The 22,173-nt window shown below is 38.3% G+C and overlaps 1 protein-coding gene across 1 annotated transcript in view; it reads left to right on the top strand.

The window, feature by feature from the left end:
* The window catches only part of LOC139734215 (probable ATP-dependent RNA helicase DDX27), a 62,696-nt gene that overhangs the window by 28,034 nt on the left and 12,489 nt on the right, over positions 1 to 22,173 (top strand). The window contains exons 8-11 of the mRNA XM_071645018.1: positions 14,633 to 14,732; positions 17,042 to 17,183; positions 19,754 to 19,890; positions 22,041 to 22,139. Coding sequence (XP_071501119.1) covers positions 14,633 to 14,732; positions 17,042 to 17,183; positions 19,754 to 19,890; positions 22,041 to 22,139 — 478 coding nt within the window. The remainder of the gene's footprint in view (positions 1 to 14,632; positions 14,733 to 17,041; positions 17,184 to 19,753; positions 19,891 to 22,040; positions 22,140 to 22,173) is intronic.

The raw sequence follows: 22,173 nt of genomic DNA, 5'->3' as shown, positions 1-22,173 counted from the left end.
ATGGTCCGTTTTATATCCAAAGCGGATATCACATTTTTCAACTGAAGTGGTTAAGCTTTGGGATATCAAAAAATAATCAATACGACTTCCTATCTTACTGTCATGAGACATCCAAGTGTATTTCAATTTTGATAAATTAAAGGATCTCCATATATCAATCAAATCAAAATCTAACATTATATCAGTTATGGCCTTGAAGCATCGTGGATGATTTTGGATCAAATTCGGAAATTTATCTAACTTAGCATCTAAAATTGTATTAAAATCACCACCGATTACATATGGTTCTTCCCCGTGCATTGCAAGTAGCTTATGCAGATCAGCAAAAAAACTATCGTTGTCATTATTGGGGCCGTAAATATTACCGAGTGTTAACAAATTTGCATTTAATTTCAGGACGACCAACAATATTCTACCATTGTCATCTCTAACAGTGTTTACTATTTCAAAAGTTGCAGAAGGTTTCAGAAGCATACATACTCCTGCACTGTCAGATCGACCATGGTTGAATATGATTTTATATCCCCATTCTTGACACCATCTTTTTTCTGAATCTGGTGAAGAATGCGTTTCTTGTAAGAAAATCACATGATAATCTGAATTTCTTATCCAATTAAAAACGCATCGTCTTTTAAAGGGGTTTCCAAGTCCCCTCACATTCAAAGAACAGAGTTTGATATCAATTGGCTCACTCATGACGTACGTAAAACATTCTCACAGTATTATACGGATTGTACAGACAATATATGAGAAGGAAATTGGCATGTATTTTCATTCCGAAACTCAAAAGGCACAGTATGAACAAGTGATGTGAATTGAGTTTTTGGCCTAGATTTGTAGGCAGATTTGAAATGAAACAAAGCAAAAAGCACCACCACCCAAAAGAAACCGTAAAACACAAAAATTGCTGATTTGCGATTTTCGTTTTTCCGCCAGCACACATTTCCGTGGCGTGCGAAAAGGAGCTCGTCATTTGAGTATTTTTGGCCTTCTAAAACAGCATGAAATAAAATAACTCACATTATTTGACTTTGTTATCTCGAGCAAAGGATCTATATAGTGTGTCGTTTATAATAGTTACGTCTCTGTGATAGCAATTTTGTCTTTTATTCTAAACATACATTTTACAATAGACGTAATGGACAGAATAGCTGCCTCCATAGAACATCATTCTATGCACTAAAGACTGTACGACCTACACTTTATGCAAATCTGACAACCTCAGTGTTTTCAGAGAACCGGGGGAATCTTTAGGGCCATCTTTGTACTTGATAAGTCTTGGTACCGAGTTCGGGATGAGTTCGGGTTTGAATGAAACTTGCAGGAAAAGTTGATAATGATACAAGGAACAGATGTTCAAATTTTGGTAGTGATGCGGGAATTAGTATGGATTTCTGAATGATATTTTAGTCTTTTGGCAGATAGGGACAATGAACTTGGGGGTTCAAGCTGCGTGTATTTGAGGTTTGCATACTTGCTTTAAAGTGCTGGCTCTGCTCGGGGTGAGGCACCATGTAGCTGGAAGCTGATGGCGTAAAAAAAAGGCTTCTATTTTGAAAAATTGGGCAATTTTCAGCATGTGTGTATAATGGGTGGAAATGAGCTGATTGGCAAGTCTGCGCTCTAGGAGTACTTTTCTAGTTAACAGTTGTGGTCATTAATGGGCATTGCATGGTTGTTTCCTGGTCAAATGCTTTATCAAAGCAGGCTGAGCATTACCCCCAACTGGAATAGATGAATTTCTCATTTATTTCAACGGGATACCACACAAAATTAGTTTCATCTCACACGAAATCTTTACTCGCCCTTCGTGAGAAATTCTTGAGTATTCGTGCAGTCCAAGTGTAGATGTTTATCAGACTAGCCAAGAGCAAGGGTTGCATATCATGAATGATATATCGCTAATGAGGTGTTATCTGGCCAGAACATCGGGACTTACATTGGAGGCTCTCCCCTCATGGTCGTCATTTTGCTTGTATTTTGTTGACCCGGCTCGACGGGCAGTTCTGTAATAGCACCGGAGTTATTGGACTGATATTATGAAAGTATAGCGTGACATAACTCGCGCATATTCAGTTTTGCTGTAGGCATGAAAGCGGTATATCATTACATGCTCTCAATTGAGGGTACATGTAGTTTATATGTTGTTGTTTGTTTATTTGTCAATGTCATTCATTGTATGTCTTCCAGTCCTTCTGGCTTGTGGTGTTTTTGTGTTGTTGAGTTCTTGATGATACACATTCTGTGTTACGAGATACTATGCATTATGTCTGCATGTATAAGTTTGTTCTGATGTGGACAGTACAATTTGCAGTTCCTATGCAATCACATGCTAGTGCAATGACAACGATGTGAAATGCTTAATTTTCAGCGTATCTGTAGTGTGATTGGCCAAGGAGAGCGTATCCTCCCCGGAGAAGGTTTTCGAGCAGTGCCTGTTAAAACGGGGCACTCGGCGTTTCACCTGGGTTTTATGAAATCTGTGGAATATAATCTTTGCCGGCGAACACCCGGGTGTGCCCAGGTGCGCCAGGGGAGAAGATCTGTTAAAATGAGGCTAGAAAGGCATACCAATCATATGCCTGCTCCTTCCTCTAAAATTTGTTACAAAATCTCTTTGAATGTTGAACATGATATGCTTAATGTCCCTTTTATGTGTTAAAAGGCAGTTTGCTAAATAGAATTGCTTTTAGTATACTTTTTTCATATGTACAAGTACTGGTACGTTAATATTTATATGCCATCTTATTCTAAAATGTTTACATGTATCTCATATTTTGTTGTAGTATTGGAAGTTTATTTATTTATTTTAGATTGTTTTATATCTACATTTTACACATTTCCAAGTTTACCGAGCATAGTACTGAATAATGTGGCACATAGTGGATACAAAATCAATGAATGCATTATAATGACAGTTATATAATGTAATAATATAATTCAAGATAATTCAAAATATGATAAACCAATTTAATTTCATGCCTTGGAAATGATATTGATAACATTTATATTGAGAAGCGCAATTAGATGTGACCTGTCTGTCATGTTTTGAAACAATCAAAGACGATCTGATGCGATGATCCGGATTGATAATTAATCATGTTGATTTTGAACCATCCAAACCTTTCCTACGATCAATGCCATTGCCACAACTGACCTTAATATCTGATGAGATCTAATGAGATCTCCACGATTACTGCGATTTCAATTTTGGCACAAATCGTGATAGGGGAAATCGGCACAAGTCCTTTCGGGAGATGCAGACCAGATGCAGACACTCCTGTAGAGATCTTCATTATGTTATCCACTGCTTTATTCAACATCTTTATGTGTGTGGAATAATCCCCGGAGTGAACCTCGTATGTAAATCCACGATTTCTTCTCGAAATGGATTCAATCGAGATGGATATTGGCTCAGCTTGGTGGAGATACATCATGTGATCTCTATCGTCACAGCTCCAGAATTTGTGAATATGTGACGATCTACATCAGCATGTGGGACAGCTGCCCCCTTTTTTTCTTTTTTTAAAAAAATCTGCGTGAGGTTGTAGTCTGCAATTTAGATTAAGCCACTGTGGTGCAGTCCTGTTAATATGCAAGATTTGAAGATTGATAGTGAAGATTGAAATATGAATGAGAATCCATCACCAGGGGGAGAGTTGTGTAAATTCGGCCAGAAGCAACAAGATGTTATCTAAGTACTGCAACACTGATTTTTCTGTTGCTGAAGACTTGCTTGTCTTTTCTTTCTTTTATTCTTTCAGGGAAATTCATCAATAAGATTTATCATTCAATGTGAAACTTTGGACGTGAAATGGCACAGCGCTGCTTGAGAGATACAGAATGCAAATTATTGGAATTTTCAATGCAAGAATGATGGCAAAATATTATGGATGATATATAATAGTGATAATAGAATGATGACAATGATAGAGCTGAAGGTAAAGACCGACTGGAGACTGCTTGAAGAAAACAAATCAGTTTATGGCAGCCAATACCAAGTGAACTGTGAAGATCACGGCAGCAACTCAGGCATATCGATCACGTGGACGCACAAATGCTTGTACTCTCTCTCGCACTGGTATTAATACAGATCCAGGGCAGGGGTGCATGAATCCATTCTCGTAATATTGGCGTTCAGGCGTGCTAGTGAGCAAATTTTACACGTACATGTTACATACACAAATACTTCACGTGGAACATGAGCAACAATTAAATGTTTCCAAACTTACGCTCATGATATTTAATAGCGAGAATTACCAGTATAGTGCTTTTTCCCCGTTTGATTCAACTAGAGAGATCCATATCTGTCAGAAAGCCTGGCCATCCACATGGGCAAAAACGTTATCTCACCCTGCCATAATTTACATCGCAAGTGATTCTCTGCCATGTGCATATTTTTGAGCATCCAGCTACAGCAAAAGGATAAAAGGGATCACTCGCTCATCACTCACTTGGTAATGCAGTGCAGAAGCGTGGAAGGAAACAATGCAATCATGCTAACTTTGACACATCAGAGGGCACAACGATGAATCTTTCAACAGATCTGTGGCACTGATTTTGCTTTGTGGAGTGTGACCAGGCAATGGAAGATTTTCTAGGTGGGAGAAAATAGTATGCCAAGGGCAAGTAGATTAGCCGTCATATATGCTGACATAACAGGTGAAGGACGGTGCGAAGAAAGAGAGATGGAGAGATTTAGAAGATATGCTAGTGCTGAATATCTTGTGGACTTGTAGCGCATGTTCGGCACGTGTCTTGCAAATATTTTGCGTGTGTCCTGACATGCTGTACTGTTGTGATTACTCTTTTTTTTTTTGCCCACCAATAAGTATTTTTTAATTTGGTATGTGGTGTGTGTGTGTGTGTGTGTGTGTGCCAATTTGTAAGAGCTCAAAACGTAACTCCTGGGTACCATCCAACCTTTCCATTATCAAGTCGCAGCATTCATCCGTGTGTTTTCAAATACGCATGGGATTTTATTGTTGTTGTTGAAAAGTTTGTTTGTTTGTTTTTGAATGCTTAGTATTGTTCAGTTTTGCTTCTTTTCAAGCATTTTTATGATTTTTGTCTTTGATGTATTGTTTGTCGTGGTGCCAGAGGAGGAATTGAACAGGCAAGGCAGCCCTGGTTAAATGTCTCAGTGGATGAATAATACATTGTCCTATTTCTGTGAAAGACTTATGATGTCACCAAATACACTCAGCAAAAAAAGAAAGTAAACACTTTTTCAAGTTTATATTTCTCATAAAATATTTGGCTGAAAGTTAATGTATTATATACCATATCAAAGGTTATTTAATTGGCTATCAGCCTAGTAGGTCAATAAAATGGGAAACTTTATGCATGAGTGAACACCTTTGTTTTTCTCTTCCAAGGCACAAAAGCAAAAATTGCAAATATGAACAAGTTGTCATTCATGCGCATGTGCTCCTCCATATAACAATAAGAACAAAAGACAAATTTAACACGATTAGATACATTAATTGAGTTGCAAAAGTGAACCTTTGATCTCTATAATATCTCTGAAGCCCAATATATCAATAAAGACAAAAAATAAGGGAGAAAAATGAGGAATCATGGGTCAAGCCCAAATTCAAATGAAATAAGAGACGAAGCAATATTAATAAAAATGGTAGAAATTTCAGTTTGTGTTCAAATTAGGATAACTGTAAATAATATTTGGTTCTTAAATTTAAGGAGGCCAAACAGGTTTGGATGAGGATGTGTATAAAATTTCACATGTTCTTTATTCTTTTGATATTCAAAAGTGACACATTGATCTGTGTCAGCAAGACCGGAACCATCCAATGGATGGCAGGAGGACTCAATGATTCCAGTGAGCATAGTGGACATCAGTGATGTATAAAAAGATATGAAATTCAAAACAAAACATTTCTTAGTGAGAAAAAAAAAATATGCACATCCACATCAAACTGTTTATTTCATAAATGTTCTTGAGATAAATTACCAAGGAGGCTTGATAAGTGATGAAATGAGATTCAAGCATCTGAGACCCATTGCACCTGGGTCTATAATTATGTAAAATGCTTTTTTGTTCCTACTCTAGACTAGCCTTTGTCAACGGCCACATGCTATTTTTAATGCCCGCAATGGCAAGCGAAGCCAGGCATGGCCAAACGTGCCAGCACAAGGGCCTTTTGAGATCGGAGAATTCCAAAAATATAAATGAGCTTGGATGAAGTCTATCCAGTGCACCATTCCTATTGAACATTTCAGTCACTGGAGTAATTCAGGTAGTCGTCGGAATTGCAACAATAGCCAATCAGCCAGCAATATGACATGCATGATGCAACCAAAAGCTTCTTCGAACTGGACACTGCTGATTGGTTGTGACTTCTTGCTACCAATTGCTGAAGGCGAAATTTGATATTTCACAGAGTGTATTTGTAAGTCAAAAAATTTGGATGAGTTTCCAATGGCCCTCTTGCTGAGGCTTGCCTTACACTGGTGGCTTGACTCTATCTTGTATAGCAACCTTCTTGCAGTTGCTATGGCAATGGGCTTTGACAAAGCTGAAGCTTGACTGTAGATGCATCGGATCACTTGATACGTTTCAGTGTATGTCATATCAGGTGACGCATTACGAAAGCACTACTTGGAATTGAAAAGCTTGGAAGAGCTAGTATTTCGATCCTGTGCCTCAGGCCCAAAGGATGGTGGAGAAATGGTGTGTTCGAGTTGTCTGCTTGTGTGTCCTTCTCTCTCCCAGACTTTGTGAATTATCACAACATTTGTAAGAAAGAAAGTTCAAATTGTAATTTTCTTCACTGGTGACCTGGGTTTGCTATCCAAGGTGATATGAGCAGATGAGAGTGTATCACGAAAGGAGTTCTTGTGTCTCAGTTGACAAGACTTCACACTATTAATCACAAAGTCCCTGGTTTGAGCTCCCTGGTTACAGCGGTTGTGCCCCGTAGGCAAGGCACTTTATCCTCTGTTCGTAGTCCTTTATCCTCTGTTCGTAGTCCTTTGGAGGGGAGCCAGCGATTGATTGTGTAGAAGCTTTCATATCACTTCTGTAGCAGCCATGGAGAACAAATCATGATTCATTATGAATATCTTCTATTTGTGGTTGATGGTCAAAGGTCATTGAACTTGGGGTGAAATAACATATTTTAGCTCTAACTTTAGAAATATGTGGTGATTTTCAAATTTGGTAGTAAGGATAGAAATTAGAAAAAAATATTATCCTGAAGTGACATTGATGAAAGGTCAAAGCTGGCTGTACTTTGGGGAAAAAAAAATATTTTCAGCCATTGTAAATATCATCTTGTTTCTCAAGTGCTACAGTTGTCTCTTAATGATGTCATTTCAATATGTGTCTGATCTTCATGTTTGTTTTTTTTTGTGTGTTTTTTTTTTTTTTTGTTGAAGGAGCACTCTGTTGATGTGTGGCTCTAAGCAAATGAAAGCTAAGATTCATCCAAGATAATGCTGTGGACCAAACACAGCCAACTGTATTGTGAGATTAATGTAAAACCAGAAATATTCATGTCCTTGAAATTTGAATTGCAAACTTTGCACAAGTTTGACTGTGGAATTTAGTGCCAGAGGCGATACGGGGAAAGTTTCATGTTGCCAAAATGGTCGTCGGCTCCAATTCAAGAAAGTTTCATGCCTTGAATGTTTCTAGATTTTACACTTACAGTATGATTCAGCTTTGTCTGCTATGTTCATCGTTGTGATGATATCATGCTTGTAAGTTTTCTCATCAATGCCCAATCTGGAAGCCATCCCAAGGGCAGAGGTTACATAAAACAGAGACCAGTGCAAATCCTAGCAAATCCTAGCAGTAAAACTTTGCAAGTCTGAGAAAAAAAAAATATGATGTAATAAAAATGGTAAGTGTGCAAATATCAGTAAAGCTATCAATCAAAGCTGCCTGTGAAAAGCTGGCAAATGAGATTCATTCAAGTGGCAACTACGTGTCTTATAAAAAAAAAAAAGAGGTTTTGTTTGAAAATGAAAAATGAAAAAACAAATCACAATAGCAGTAACACATCAATCTTTGTTGTTGATTGAGTTTGGCCATGGTGATGAATAGCTTGATATTTGCAGACCAGATTTCCATAAAGATGGAATTCAGTCTTAGCTTTGAAATGGACTTGAAAGTTGTAGATGAGTTACAGGCATTGAGAGTGGCGGAAATGGAGAATTACTGGATGATGTGGGTATATCAAGAAAATAATTGAGTGTATAAGGAAAATAATTGACACTATCATCCTCCTTCACAGCCAGAATTTGGGGAGATGAGTTTTGACATCCACAATAAGTTCTTATTCAACAGCTGTGCTGTCTAGTTACATCATTGCATGCCTGTTGAAATGGCCTGAGAATTGTAAATTGCGCCCTCCTAATTGTTTTTATTGTTTTCAAATGCATGCATTCTGTCAATTATGGCTTCTCCCAGTTTAGATCAATGCCATGCCGTTTGATGCGTTCAGTCTATTTTTGTCTGCGTGATCAAAATCGTGCACTGAATTTAAATTCCTACAAGGAAAGAGAAAGAAACGGGGTCAGGTTGCCACATTTCCTGCTGACCAAAGCATGCCATATTTAGCACACAAAGCAAGGTTATTTGATGTTTGTGCTCTTAGCATCACAACAAAGTCACTACCTTCAAAACCTGTTTACATCCAGAGTAAAGGATTATTCTTGGGTTTGTAGGGGAAAACAATAAAAAAAAAATGCAATTAAATGTCTCAGCACCAGTAAATAATCCATGCTCTATCACATTACTGTGTGCATGGAGGCATGCTTGGGAAGAATTGGTATAATTTGTATTACATGTCCTTCAGTTGAAAAACCAACAAGTAGTACTTGTAATGTGTTCAATTTCTTTAAGAGCTTTTAAATGGATGATATAGTTTTGCTTGAGAAGGGGCTTCAGGTTTCCAACTTTTTTTGTGTGTGAGAGAAAATGAGAAAGCTCTCTTGAAATATGAAAGATCATGGTCATTTAAGAGGGATTCAAAGTTTATTTGATGAAAATTGGGTCAAAATGGCTGAGATATTCTAAACAAAGGGATCTTAATAAAAGATGGGACCCACCTTTTATTAGGATTGCTTTGTTTTACTTTGTGTTTGGATATTTCAGCCATTTCAAAATCGATTTTCATCAAATAAATGTTGAATTCCTCTCAGAATTGTGTGCACTGTAGCATTGCAGAAGCGGTTTCTCAGTATAGTACTCTCCGCTTAATAGGGTACTCAGCTTATTCGAGTTAGAAACTGAAAAACAGCTCCCGATTCATGTTACATTTAGCGGATAATTGGGTAGGCTGCATTCAGGAAAAATGGGTATAAATTTTCCAGATTAAAGGTCCTGTTTACCTTTAGGAACAGTGATTTAAAAAATGTTCAAGATATCATATTTGATGCATACAATGTGTAGGTCTGTTGTATCACATAACATCCTACCTACATAACATTTTCGCAATAAAGCCTAAAATATGAGGAGATATCAGTATTTTTCTCACTAAACCATACCTGTAGACGGTTTAGTCTGGAAACATTTTTATTATAACTATTGTTCACATTTTGTGTATTTAACAATACTTATTAACATCGATCATACAGATTCAAATTTTTACAGTGGACGTTTCTATCCCTAACTCACATACTTCAGAACTGTTTTAAAGCACTAATGCTGGGTTGTTTCATCTGCAAATGGTAAATTATGCCTTTAATGTGATCTATTTCCATAGTTTCTCATAGAGAGCCTTTGGAATAAGTATAAATATTATTGTAAGGTCCCATATTTTGTACTACATAATGGTTATTTGTTGGTGTTTTGTTTTTAACATATCCCTGATTCTGCTGTGATACTGTATGTTGCTAAGAAAGACAATTTACGAAGTTATTAAAACAACAAAAAGGCAAGTTCAATATCGAGGAGTTACGACAAATCACATTATAGCAAAAAAACAAAACAAAACAAAACATGAAATGTAAAAAAGAAAAGGTTAGACTTTCATATTGAGATACGTGTACAATAAAAAATGAAAATAGGAAGGTTTCTTTTCTTGATGGAACTTGATACTCATTATCTATTTATCTTCCATCTCTGTATCCTCACTGTGATAGCTTGCTATGGGATTGAAGTTAATTTTGATTACCAAATCTGTATATTTTTTTTCCCAGCAAGACTGATAAAACTGCTGTAAAGGGCTCAGGTAATCATGGCTAAGTGGGAGAGGGGTACAAAATCAGATATTGATCATGTTTAACCTGTTGAGGACGAGTCTCAAGTATACCCGGGCAGGTGTCTATTGGAAGTGTGTGTTGTAGCAAAATCAGTCGGTCCTCAAGGGGTTAAATTTGTTGCAAGTTTTGAGGAGGTAATGACTGCAGATGAACTAGAGATTCTTTCCTGAATCAGTGTCTTGTTTCTTGTCTCTGATGATTATCATACAACTCACTATGCTTTTTCTGTTCAATCCCATCATAGTTGCACAGGGTCACGGAATGTACAATGTATTTTTGGACTTTTATTGTTTCTGAAGCATGTCGGGCTTCTTTTATCTTCATTCCACTCATCTCTGTTATGATGCTAGTGTGGCTTAATATTTGCTGGTTGTTGTTTTTTTATGCCTCCGTCATGAAGTGTCGCCGAAGGCATTATGTTTCCAGGTTGACTGTCTGTCCTTCTGTCCATCTGCTATAGATTTTGTTAACAGGATAACGTAGGCACCCTTTGAGGAACAATGTATCCAAATGAAACTTGGCTTATGTATGTAAGAGCATACGAAGCTGAGCTTATCAATTCTTCAACTATTCAACTATCATCACTTTAAAGGTCAAAGGTCATAAGTCAAGGTCTAATCCTAAAATTTCACCATTTTCCCTGATATCTCTACAATACCCAGAGGTATTTTCATGAAGCTTTGTGTATGTACATTTGTATGCATGCATTGCTAGGTAAATAATTTCTAGATAAAGTTTAAGGCTATGGGGTTGAAGGTCAGAGGTCAAGTAAAAATGCTAAAATTTTGCTTTTTCTTTCCATATCTCAGAAATTGTTGTAGATACCCTCATAAAAACTTAGTACCGACAGATGCTGCCTGACAATGATTCTGTTGGTAGGTTCTTAGGTCATGCGGTTGGAGGTCAAGTGTCAAAGGTCAATGTACAAATAATGCTACTTTTAATATGATGAAATCACACTATTTTCTCCATGCAAAGATGGACCTTATAAATGACCTAATGTATACACTTAATTAAACTTGTGTACACTAGACAATGGTTATTTAGTGAAAGATTTTAGCCATTGAGTCAAAGGTCAAGAGAAAAGGCTGAAATTTCCCTGTTTTGTCTATATTTTGAAAATGGCTCAGAGTGTTATCATGAAAATTGATGTATGACAGATAGTGATTTGCCACTCAAACGAAACTATTGTCTCACTGTAGCAAGACATTCTGTAGAAAAAGATTTGAAAAAGCTGAGGCATACTAGTTGCCATAGCAACATGTCTGTTTTTTTTTTCTTTGTTGTGCTATTTGCCGGACTGATGAATTCGTTTTCAAATATGTTACCTCTGAATGTGATGACAATGTTAATCAAATGACGATATTCATGAGATGCTATATTTCCTCTGTCCCGGGAACATATTACTGTCATACGCTGTTAATATAGCCAGTCTAATTGTCCCCGGCGAACGAGTTCGAGCAGGGGACTATGAAACGGGCTCCGTACGTGTGTGTGTGTGTGTGTCCGTGTGTCCGTCCGTCCGTCCGTGCTAACGAGAGTATGCTTGTGTGGCTAGGAGAACAATAGGGCACAATAGATGGCCTTTATTCCGTCAGGCTTGTGTGGCTAAAATTTTTGCTTGTGTGTCTATTTTAACAAAAGGGAGAACAAAGGGGTAGACACACAAGTATATCACCGTAAGGTTGTCCGTCCGTGTGTCCGTGTGTGCGTCCGTGTGATCAAAATCTTCAATTTGCTACTTCTCTGTCATTTATGAGCCAATTTTGATTCTGTTTGCTTTATATGATAGCACTACATGGGAGCTTTGAAACTTCTACACAGAATTTCAGTCGTGACCTTTGACCTTGACCTTTGACCTATATTGTACATTTTGCTACAAAATGCTACTCCTTCGCCATTTCTAACCCGATTTCGATTCCGTTTGCTTTATGTGATGGCACTAGGTGAGGGCTTCAAAACCTCTACACAGAATTTTGACCTTTGACTTCTTTGACCTTTGACCTTGATTTTTGACCTGTATTGTACATTTTTACAAAATGCTACTCCTGTTTCTAACCCGATTTCAATTCTGTTTGCTTTATGTGATGGCACTAGGTGAGGGCTTCAAAACTTGTACACAGAATTTTGACCTTTGACCTTGAACCTGTATTGTACTTTTGCTACAAAATGCTACTCCTCGCCATTTCTAACCCGATTTCGATTCCGTTTGCTTTATATGATGGCACTACGTGAGGGCTTCAAAACTTGTACACAGAATTTTGACCTTTGCCTTCTTTGACCTTTGACCTTGATTTTTGACCTGTATTGTACATTTTGCTACAAAATGCTACTCCTTCGCCATTTCTAACCCGATTTCGATTCTGTTTGCTTTATGTGATGGCACTAGGTGAGGGCTTCAAAACTTCTACACAGAATTTTGACCTTTGACTTCTTTGACCTTTGACCTTGATTTTTGACCTGTATTGTACATTTTGCTACAAAATACTACTCCTTCGCCATTTCTAACCCGATTTCGATTCCGTTTGCTTTATATGCTACTTCTCTGTCATTTATGAGCCAATTTTGATTCTGTTTGCTGTATATGATAGCACTACATGGGAGCTTTAAAACTTCTACACAGAATTTCAGTCGTGACCTTTGACCTTGACCTTTGACCTATATTGTACATTTTGCTACAAAATGCTACTCCTTCGCCATTTCTAACCCGATTTCGATTCCGTTTGCTTTATGTGATGGCATTAGGTGAGGGCTTCAAAACTTGTACACAGAATTTTGACCTTTGACTTCTTTGACCTTTGACCTTGATTTTTTACCTGTATTGTACATTTTCCTACAAAATGCTACTCCTTCGCCATTTCTAACCCGATTTCAATTCCGTTTGCTGTATGTGGTGGCACCAGGTGAGGGCTTCAGAACTTCTACACAGAATTTTGACCTTTGACTTATTTGACCTTTGACCTTGATTTTTGACCTGTATTGTACATTTACTACAAAATGCTACTTCCGGCGGGGACATATATTACGCACCGCGTAATTTCTACTTTTCCTTGTTCTCAGTGAATCGGGACTTCCAGACATTTAAACAAGTGTTTAAATTTTCAATCATGGAGTACGGGGTACACGTGCATGTTGCATTCATGTTGGGTTCAGAATTTGCTTGTATTTTTTGCATGAATTAAAATTTGGGATAGCACTCAACACATTAAATCCGTGAAAATAAAAACTCTGTGAAATACCTGATATGTGGCATATTCAGCGTCATATAATTACCTCCGCCAAGGGGGGAGGTTATGTTTTCGTTACCTTTGGTTTGTTTATTAGTTAGTTAGTTCATTCGTTTGTCTGTGTTCAAAATAACTCAAAAAGTAGTTAACGGATTGAGATGAAATTTGCAGGAAAGGCTTAGAATGACACAAGTAACAAACGATGTACTTTTGGTAGTGATACAATAATTTTAGGGGAATTTATGAAGGATTTTTTTTGTATTTTGGCAGGTAGGGTCAATGAACTTGGGAGTTCAGGCTGCGCGTATTTGAGGTTTGCATGCGCGCACTAAAGTGTGTGCTCCAGTTTCTGCTAGGGCGAGGCTTTCAGCACACAATGCAGTACGTATGAGTGGAAATCACTGATCTCTGTGGAAGAACAAGATCAGTGCGGGTGGAAATGGGCTGCATGCTTGGCGGAGGTCTGCGCTCTCAGAGTGCTTCTCTAGTTGTACATGTATGTACATGTATGCCAAAGCCAAATTGTCATGTGTTTGTCTGGTACAATGTCTCATGGATGAATCTGTCTACAATGACACTTGTCAAATTTTTCATAAAATGCAAACATACACATGGTGTAAACCACATATTCCCCCACCCCCTTTCCATAATGCTCGGGCCATGTTGTAGTCAAGTAGATCACAGCATCCATGGTGCAGTCAAATGTTTCAGTGAAAGTACACAATGTATGACAGACTTGTAGGTATATCAGTGAAGAGTCAAAGTTTAGGTTTATTCACAAACAAGCAGCAGCAGCTTTTTCAGTGCAGTAACCATGACTGGAGGGAGTGTATGAAATTTGTATGCATAAATTAGGTTGATATGATGATCCCTTCATAGCAGTTGCCTTTGACTTTCCATTTCGTTTATAATACACACAATAAAGATTGAGTCATTGGTTTCCTTGGACTCATCCATACCAAAAAGATCGCCTTTCTCATCGCTTATTTAACTCTGAATTTAGATTTAGAAATAGAGCTCACGTGGCAGCTCTCTTTTTGTTTGTCGTTTGTTTTGTGATGCCAGATGACACTTGCCAATACAATTTGCTCTCAAATTTGCATTTTTATCATAGTGATCATTGTCTTCTCCCCATTGCACTCCCCTTCCTCCCTCCCCCCCCCCCCCCCCTCCAGGATGCTTGATGAGTACTTTGAGGAGCAGATGAAAGAAATCATCCGGATGTGCTCTGTGACGAGGCAGACCATGCTCTTCTCAGCCACAATGACAGACCAGGTGAGAGCTTCCCTCAGACTTGTTCGCCCATTCATACCCGCCACAAAGAGCAGAATGGAAGAATCTGTGCTTAATCATGGAATGCTATTCAAATAGAAGATTCCTTCCATTCAAATGAGATTTGGGGGTGGGGAGGGGGAAAGGGACGAGGGACAGAGGGAAAGGGATTTTGCCGCTTAAGCATTTATGGTGCAGGTGATGTGAGAGATACCCCCCGTAAAAAAAAAAAATGATAATGATAATGATGATAAAGAGAGAAAGAGATCCTCCAGTTTATGAATATTTACATGTCCCTTCCTTCTAAAATGATAAATCAACTTCAGGGCATGATTAGTTCCATTTCTGATTAGTGATAGTTTGTCTCTCTCTATAACAGTCATGATATAGAAGAACTGACTCTCAAGGGAAGTATGGAGCGAAGATTATGTAGATTTTATATGTTATCCTACACTTCAAGTTTTGAAGCTGTTTTGTGGACCTCTAGTCAGGGATTGTGTCAAAGTCAAAGTGTGTAGCTGCTCAATTTTCTAGCAGACTTAACACCCAGTCTGAAAAGTTTCTGCAAAATATGAAACGGCATTTCACCTGCTGTCGTGTCTGAATGATATTGATGATAATAATGAAGTCTTGTATAGCGCCGGTATCCGCCAAGTCAGGCGCTCATGGCGCTTGCTCCAAAATAAATACATAATTCAGCTTAAATTTCATGGGTGCAAAATTTCATATTGTCATTTAGTTCTTCAAGAGTCCACTGAATGATTGAGAAATTTGAATTATATACCCAAGAAAATTGTCTTCTTGTTTACCTTTATAAGATTTAAAACAAAGAATGGAGATGTGAATGACTTTGGCTTGATGTGATTGAAATACAGTCAACCTTGCTTAAGTTGACCTCGCATATTAATATACAAATAGTGAATGGTCACGAGTGCAATGGTACGAGATTTCGCACGAGGTGAAAGATAGAGGCGCTCTATTCAACGAGGCAAAGCCGAGTTGAATAGTGCGCCTCATCTTTCACCGAGTGCGAAATCTCGTTCCATTGCACGAGTAAAGACCATATACTATTTGATTTATACAACGTCCAAGTAGATTTTTTTGGTCTAAGTAGGCCTAGAAGTCTATATATGTGACCCTGCACCTCAAAACAAACAAAAAGTCGCCAGACATGAATTTTTAGTTAAGACCATATTCTGAAAGAGCAGACTTTAAGCTTTAAAATGATGTATAACTCAAATCAAATAGACTCTCCTAACCTATCTAGATATTGGAAAGAAAGCACAAACTCAGGAAAAGTGTAAACTGAGAAAAGAGGCTCTGAAGTACAGTGTCTATTCAAGCGCTTAATCTTTACCAAACCGTGCTGGCTGTGCGATGAATGGGACAAAAAATAGGAAGTAAACCACCAGAGTAACAACAATGAAGGGATTATGAAATTAAAGTGAAATTAAGCATGCCTCATTAACATATTCTGTCCATAATTAATGCCAACTTTCAAAGCAGTAGCACTATCCTTTCAAAAGTTATTAGAGTTGAAAGTGAAGAGTGTGGACAAGGTTTTTCAAAAATGAAAAGGAGATTCTAAAGACACACCTAATCACTTTATGTTCGTTTTGAGGTGCACAGTCACATATGTATGAAAAATATAGCCATGCTTACATGTGGATCCACTGCGATTCTCTTTCTGGCTTGTGCAATCAGTGTAGATACATTGATACAGGTCACAGCTATACTAGCGCTCATACACGTACACTAGCACTACGTAGGCCTACATACGCGCTTGCATGTACCGCACACGTACACTGTGCTAGCTGCATGCGATCCTCAATATGCAACACACAGTACACGCAGTACCGTACAATTTCTCGAACCGTGGAATAGAACGAAAAAATCGAACCAAGTTGCACGCAAAAATAGAACCAAAATTGCACGGCGCGTTGAATGGAGTACTTATTGAATATCACATCACCAACAATCCTCCAATCAAATTACAAGGATCTACTTGGACGTTGTATAAAAGGTGAATAATCGCCTAAGTTTAACCTCCTTTTTTAAGTCCTCTTCTCTTTATTTTCCATTGAGTTTAATCCCTCATGTTATAAAGTGGAGTTTTCTGTAAGTCAAAGGCAATGATTCGTTTTTCTTCTTTTTTTAAGAAATAGAATGTAGAGATAAGTTTCTGTGTAGAATATGATCCTGTTGTATGAAGTATCAGGTTTGAAGCAGTGCTATGAAAAATTTTCCACGATGTGATTGCTTTTTGGCTTCCCTCCCCCCATATTCTCTACTCTTTGTGGTCAACCGTACAGGTCAAGGACCTTGCCATGGTCTCGCTGAAAAACCCTGTGAGGATCTTTGTCAACGAGAACACAGACGTGGCCTACAATCTTCAACAGGAATTTGTCCGCATTCGGGCCAGCCGAGAGGGCGACAGAGAGGCCATCGTATCTGGTGAGATTATAGCAGCTTGTGGTATTTGCATGTAAATCATGGTAGGGGGGATCACACTGGCTCTGGCACAGGGCAGTTTTGCAGGCTTAATTGCTTTCGGGTTTTCCCAGAGTTGGGTTCCGTCAAAGATGCCAGGTCGGAAGAAAAGCCACAGGTAGTAATTGATACATACTTGGATCTGCATTTCTTTTCCTGTGGCTTTCAGCATCTATGCATTATGCATATTTCTGTTGTTTGCCTCATAAAAGTAAATCTTTGTACATGTCCACCATAACTGTTGGCAATTAATTTGTTGTTGTTGTTGTTGTTGTTCTGATGTACTTAGGCGATAGTTGGTCTAGATATTCTTCATTTGTGATTTTTACTCATTTTTTTTCCCTTCATTCTGATTTCTCTGAGAGTTGACAGTGTAGTATGTGTAATATATTGACATACAAGCTTGTCTATATGTAAGTTGAGGAAAAAGTTTTGGAGGAAAATATTCTAATTCACAGATGTACTATCATAAGCAGCATGTTTTCTTTTATCTATAATAATGCTCAATCATGTAAGAGACATAGCTGTTTGTATGGAGCATATGCTTATTCAATGATCTCAGCTTTTTCATAGCCATGATAATGTGTCAATCAGTATATTTTGTCTGCCTTACACTTGGTCTAATCTATTACACGTCAAGCAACTGACCTTCGCTCACGGAGAGCTTAAGCAAGAGACATCTTGTCAGAAGTGATCTTCTTGTGCGAAAGCCAATTGGATACTCTCTGCAGATTTTGTTTTTGTTTTTGTTTTTGTTTTTTTTTGTTTTTACCTCTGTAAGCCATTCCCAGGAAGTTGTCTTCGTGGCAGGGACTGTCATACAGGTGGCATTTCAGTTGCCCGGAGTTTAAGATTAGAGCAAAACCAGAGTTTGTGAAATCCGAGAGTGAGATGGAGTCAGGAATTTATTATTTCCAGAGGCTCATGTGCTGAGTACACCTACACATGCTATGCCTACCTACACACACGCACACAAACAACCCCCTTCCCCCCCACACACACACACACATACACACATTATGTCACCCCACACACAATCTCTCTCTCTCTCTCTCTCTCTTGGTGTGGTGATCATTGTTACAAGATTTAATTTGATAATTGTTCTCAAAAGTAACTTAATTTCAGTATTCTGACTCATGAATGGAAAGTATTCTGACTCTTGGAAATTTTCGCAGTGTGGAAATTTTAGCACATTTTGAGTGGTATGAAATTAGCCCCTAAATAAATCTGCGGAAATATTTTTTGCTTCTCATAAGTAATTCTAAACATTTGGGTGGTGAGTTGGCTCAGTCGGTAGCGCGTCTGCCTCACGATCACGCGGCCCGGGTTCGAACCCGAGTCAGGGCTGAGCAATGTTCTGTGTAAGCATACCGTCCCCTCTAGCAAGAGGCAAAAACACTCTGTCCCTCGGATAGGACATTAAGTGGAGGTCCTGTACATGAGAGAGTAACAACTCATGCATGTAAAAGATCCCGCTTCATTCATTCATCGCAAAGAGCAGGGTATTTAACCTGGTGAAGTGGTCCCACCTCAAATCCAACTGGACCCCATGGAAGACCAGCTTTACATAGCTGAATATGGGCTATCCATATGGAAATTTTAGCACATTTTGAGTGGTATGAAATTAGCCCCTAAATAAATATGCGGAAATATTTTTTGCTTCTCATAAGTAATTCTAAACATTTGGGTGGTGAGTTGGCTCAGTCGGTAGCGCGTCTGCCTCACGATCACGCGGCCCGGGTTCGAACCCGAGTCAGGGCTGAGCAATGTTCTGTGTAAGCATACCGTCCCCTCTAGCAAGAGGCAAAAACACTCTGTCCCTCGGATAGGACATTAAGTGGAGGTCCTGTACATGAGAGAGTAACAACTCATGCATGTAAAAGATCCCGCTTCATTCATTCATCGCAAAGAGCAGGGTGTTTAACCCGGTGAAGTGGTCCCACCTCAAATCCAACTGGACCCCATGGAAGACCAGCTTTACATAGCTGAATATGGGCTATCCAGCCATCTTCTCAGATGGAAAATGAACAAACAACATTTAATCTCTTTGATTCTGTGGAATTAAAAACGTGCAAAATTCCGTTTACTTGGCTGATTGCAAAAAAAAGAAGATCAGTCACGCAAAAATTTCTACTTATGCTGTAAATAATTCAGTAAGCAAGAGAAGAAAAAAAAAACCCACAAGAACTCAGAATGAAAGTAGATTATAGAACAGAACTCTCTTACTCCCATCAATGCACACACACACACACACACACACACACACACACACATACATACACACACACACACACACACACACATACACACACACACACACACACAAACACACACCCACACAAGAGCAAAAATGCACCCAATAGTACAAATCACTGTTCAAGTGACTAAACACAGAGACAATAAAACTGATTATGCTGGGAACCTCTGGATTTGTAAGTAAAAAAGCAAGAAATAGAGGAACTAATCACCCACTGGACCTCTTTCCCCCTTTCATGCGAACCCAATGCAACTCCCGACACCCGGCATTGCGGCAGCCCTCTGTTTCCGGAATTTCCACGACCACTGCATGGTGTTTGTGCAGACCAAGAAGCAGGCCCATCGCCTGCACATCATCCTTGGCCTTCTGGGCATCAAGGTCGCCGAGCTCCATGGCAACCTGTCACAGGTCAAGGTAGGTCAGCTGTCCCTCCATGCCATCAGAGGTCAAAACACTTCTGCCATGGCTGACCAGGGGGGCATTTCATGAAGCGTTAGATATTTTTCTGACAAACTTTTTAAGCTACTGAAATCCTTGCATCTGATTGGCTGAGTGCAAATTTGTCAAACAAATATGTTGGACAAGGCACTTCATTATGCGCCCAAAAAATCAAAATCAGTTTTGAAATAGCTGAGATATCCCAACACAAATTGGTCCTAAGTGGGGACCCCCTTTTATTAGGACCACTTTGTTTTCGTATATTCAGCCATTGTAAAACTTATTTTCTTCAGATAAACTTTGAATTCCACTTAGAATTGTATGCTCTTTCATTTTTTATTTGTAGTCTCTCATTATCTCACAAAAAAAGTTAAAATTCTGAAGTACCATCTCAACAAAAACTGTACCCTCCCTTTGAATGTTATGCTTGTGTGTTCAACCTATGTCTCATGTCATATTGAAGATGATATATTAGTTTTGTAGGTCTTGTTGCATTTGTTTTATTTGGTTTTATTTGTTGTTGTTTTTTCAAGTATTTCTGGTATTTAGGTATTTTCATGAATACGTGTAATACCAGATCAGAAATTCTCCAGGAAGTTTTGTTCAATGGGGTCAAATGTGAAAGGTCAATGAAAATTCTTATGTTATCACTTTTTTCTCAATATCTCAGAAATAGCGTGAGGTATCTTCATGAAACTTAGTACATTTATATGTATTGCCTGACTGTGATTCTCTTGGGAAGGTTTGGGGTGAGCAGTTCAAATTTCAAGGGGCAAATGTCAGGTTAGAATGCTACAATTTTACTTTTAAATGATGATAATATACTATTTTCCCCATACCATGGAGATGACTCGATGTATCTAGATATACACTAGATTAAACTTGGTATATACACTGTACATGCATTTCCACGCAATGATTCTTTAATTAAAAACTTGAGCCAGTTGGTCAAAGGTCAATTGAAAATGCTGACATTTTATTATTTTTCCCCATAATTTCAAATTGTCTCAAAGTATTGTCATGAAAATTAGTGTATCTATATCATTGCCATGAAAATTAGTGTATAGTATATCATTGTCGTGAAAATTAGTGTATCTATATCATCAGTTAGAGGTTATTTGCCATTATTTGGAATTGTCTTACATTGGCAAAATGTGCTGTACATCTATTGAGAAAATAATGTAATATGGCAGAGGCATATATTCCAGTTGCCATAGCGACATTTCTAGTTGCTTCTGCCTGCTGCTAATAGAGGGATTGGCAATAAAGAGAAGAGTCAAGGAAATCCAGGGCATAATGATACTTCCATTATTGCAAGACAAAGGGACCAGGACAGTCATATAGGAGATTGGTAGACATACAGGTCACTTAATTGCCAATTAAATGGATTTAGACATACCCGTCTGTATGCACCCACAATAAAAGTCTTGGAGAAGTTAATTTCCTGCCTCATTATTAGGATTACCTGAATCAGGTCTACACAGTAGCATGATTAATGTGTCTACTGCATATTAGCAAAGAATCCACCAATTAGTCACTGGTGTATTTATATATCATAAGATAGCGGTTACTTGCCGCCAATCATTATAATAGTCTGTAATACATTGGCAAGATGTGCTGCACATCTATTGGGAGAGTAATATAATATAGCAGAGGCATATACCAATCGCCATAGCGTTTGATCTCATCATTGAATGACAATTTTAAATAATATTACACTTGTACAAATGCATGTGTGCCCTTAAAATGTAAAATTTTGGTTATTATGAACTTTGGCAGATTGTGTTGATGCAATCTGCCAAGCTCCACGGTTAACTAATACAGTTGTGTGTACTAGGGCCAGATGTGCAAGAAAGTGTTATGTATCCTCTAATGCACAGAATAGTGTTGCCCATTTTGACCTGCTGTTGGTACACATGTAAGTTTGGAATCCACCAAATTGTCGCTGAGAGTGTGGTAAAATTTTGTGAAAATTTCTTTAAAAAAAAAACCCAAATGGGGTTGTACAGTGTGCTCTTTCTCTTTAAACAGAATGGGTGTTGTATCAGCGCCAATTCCACAATTGATGTGCTGTTTTTTTACTGTTTGTTTGTTTGGTTGTTGTTTTTTTTTTTTGTCTCCTACAGCGCATGGAAATGTTGCGTCTGTTCAAGGAAGAAGAAGTTGATGTGTTGGTCGCAACCGATCTGGCAGCTAGGGGTCTGGATATCGAAGGAGTGAAGACAGTATGCATTCTGCTCTTAACTTTTTTAATCTTAG

Source organism: Diadema antillarum, unplaced genomic scaffold (genome assembly GCF_040938485.1).
Source record: "Diadema antillarum isolate AM-2024a unplaced genomic scaffold, OU_Dant_1.0 seq00000513_RagTag, whole genome shotgun sequence".
In the NCBI taxonomy this organism is placed as follows: Eukaryota; Metazoa; Echinodermata; class Echinoidea; order Diadematoida; family Diadematidae; genus Diadema; species Diadema antillarum.
This window is presented reverse-complemented; position numbering and strand designations above follow the sequence as displayed.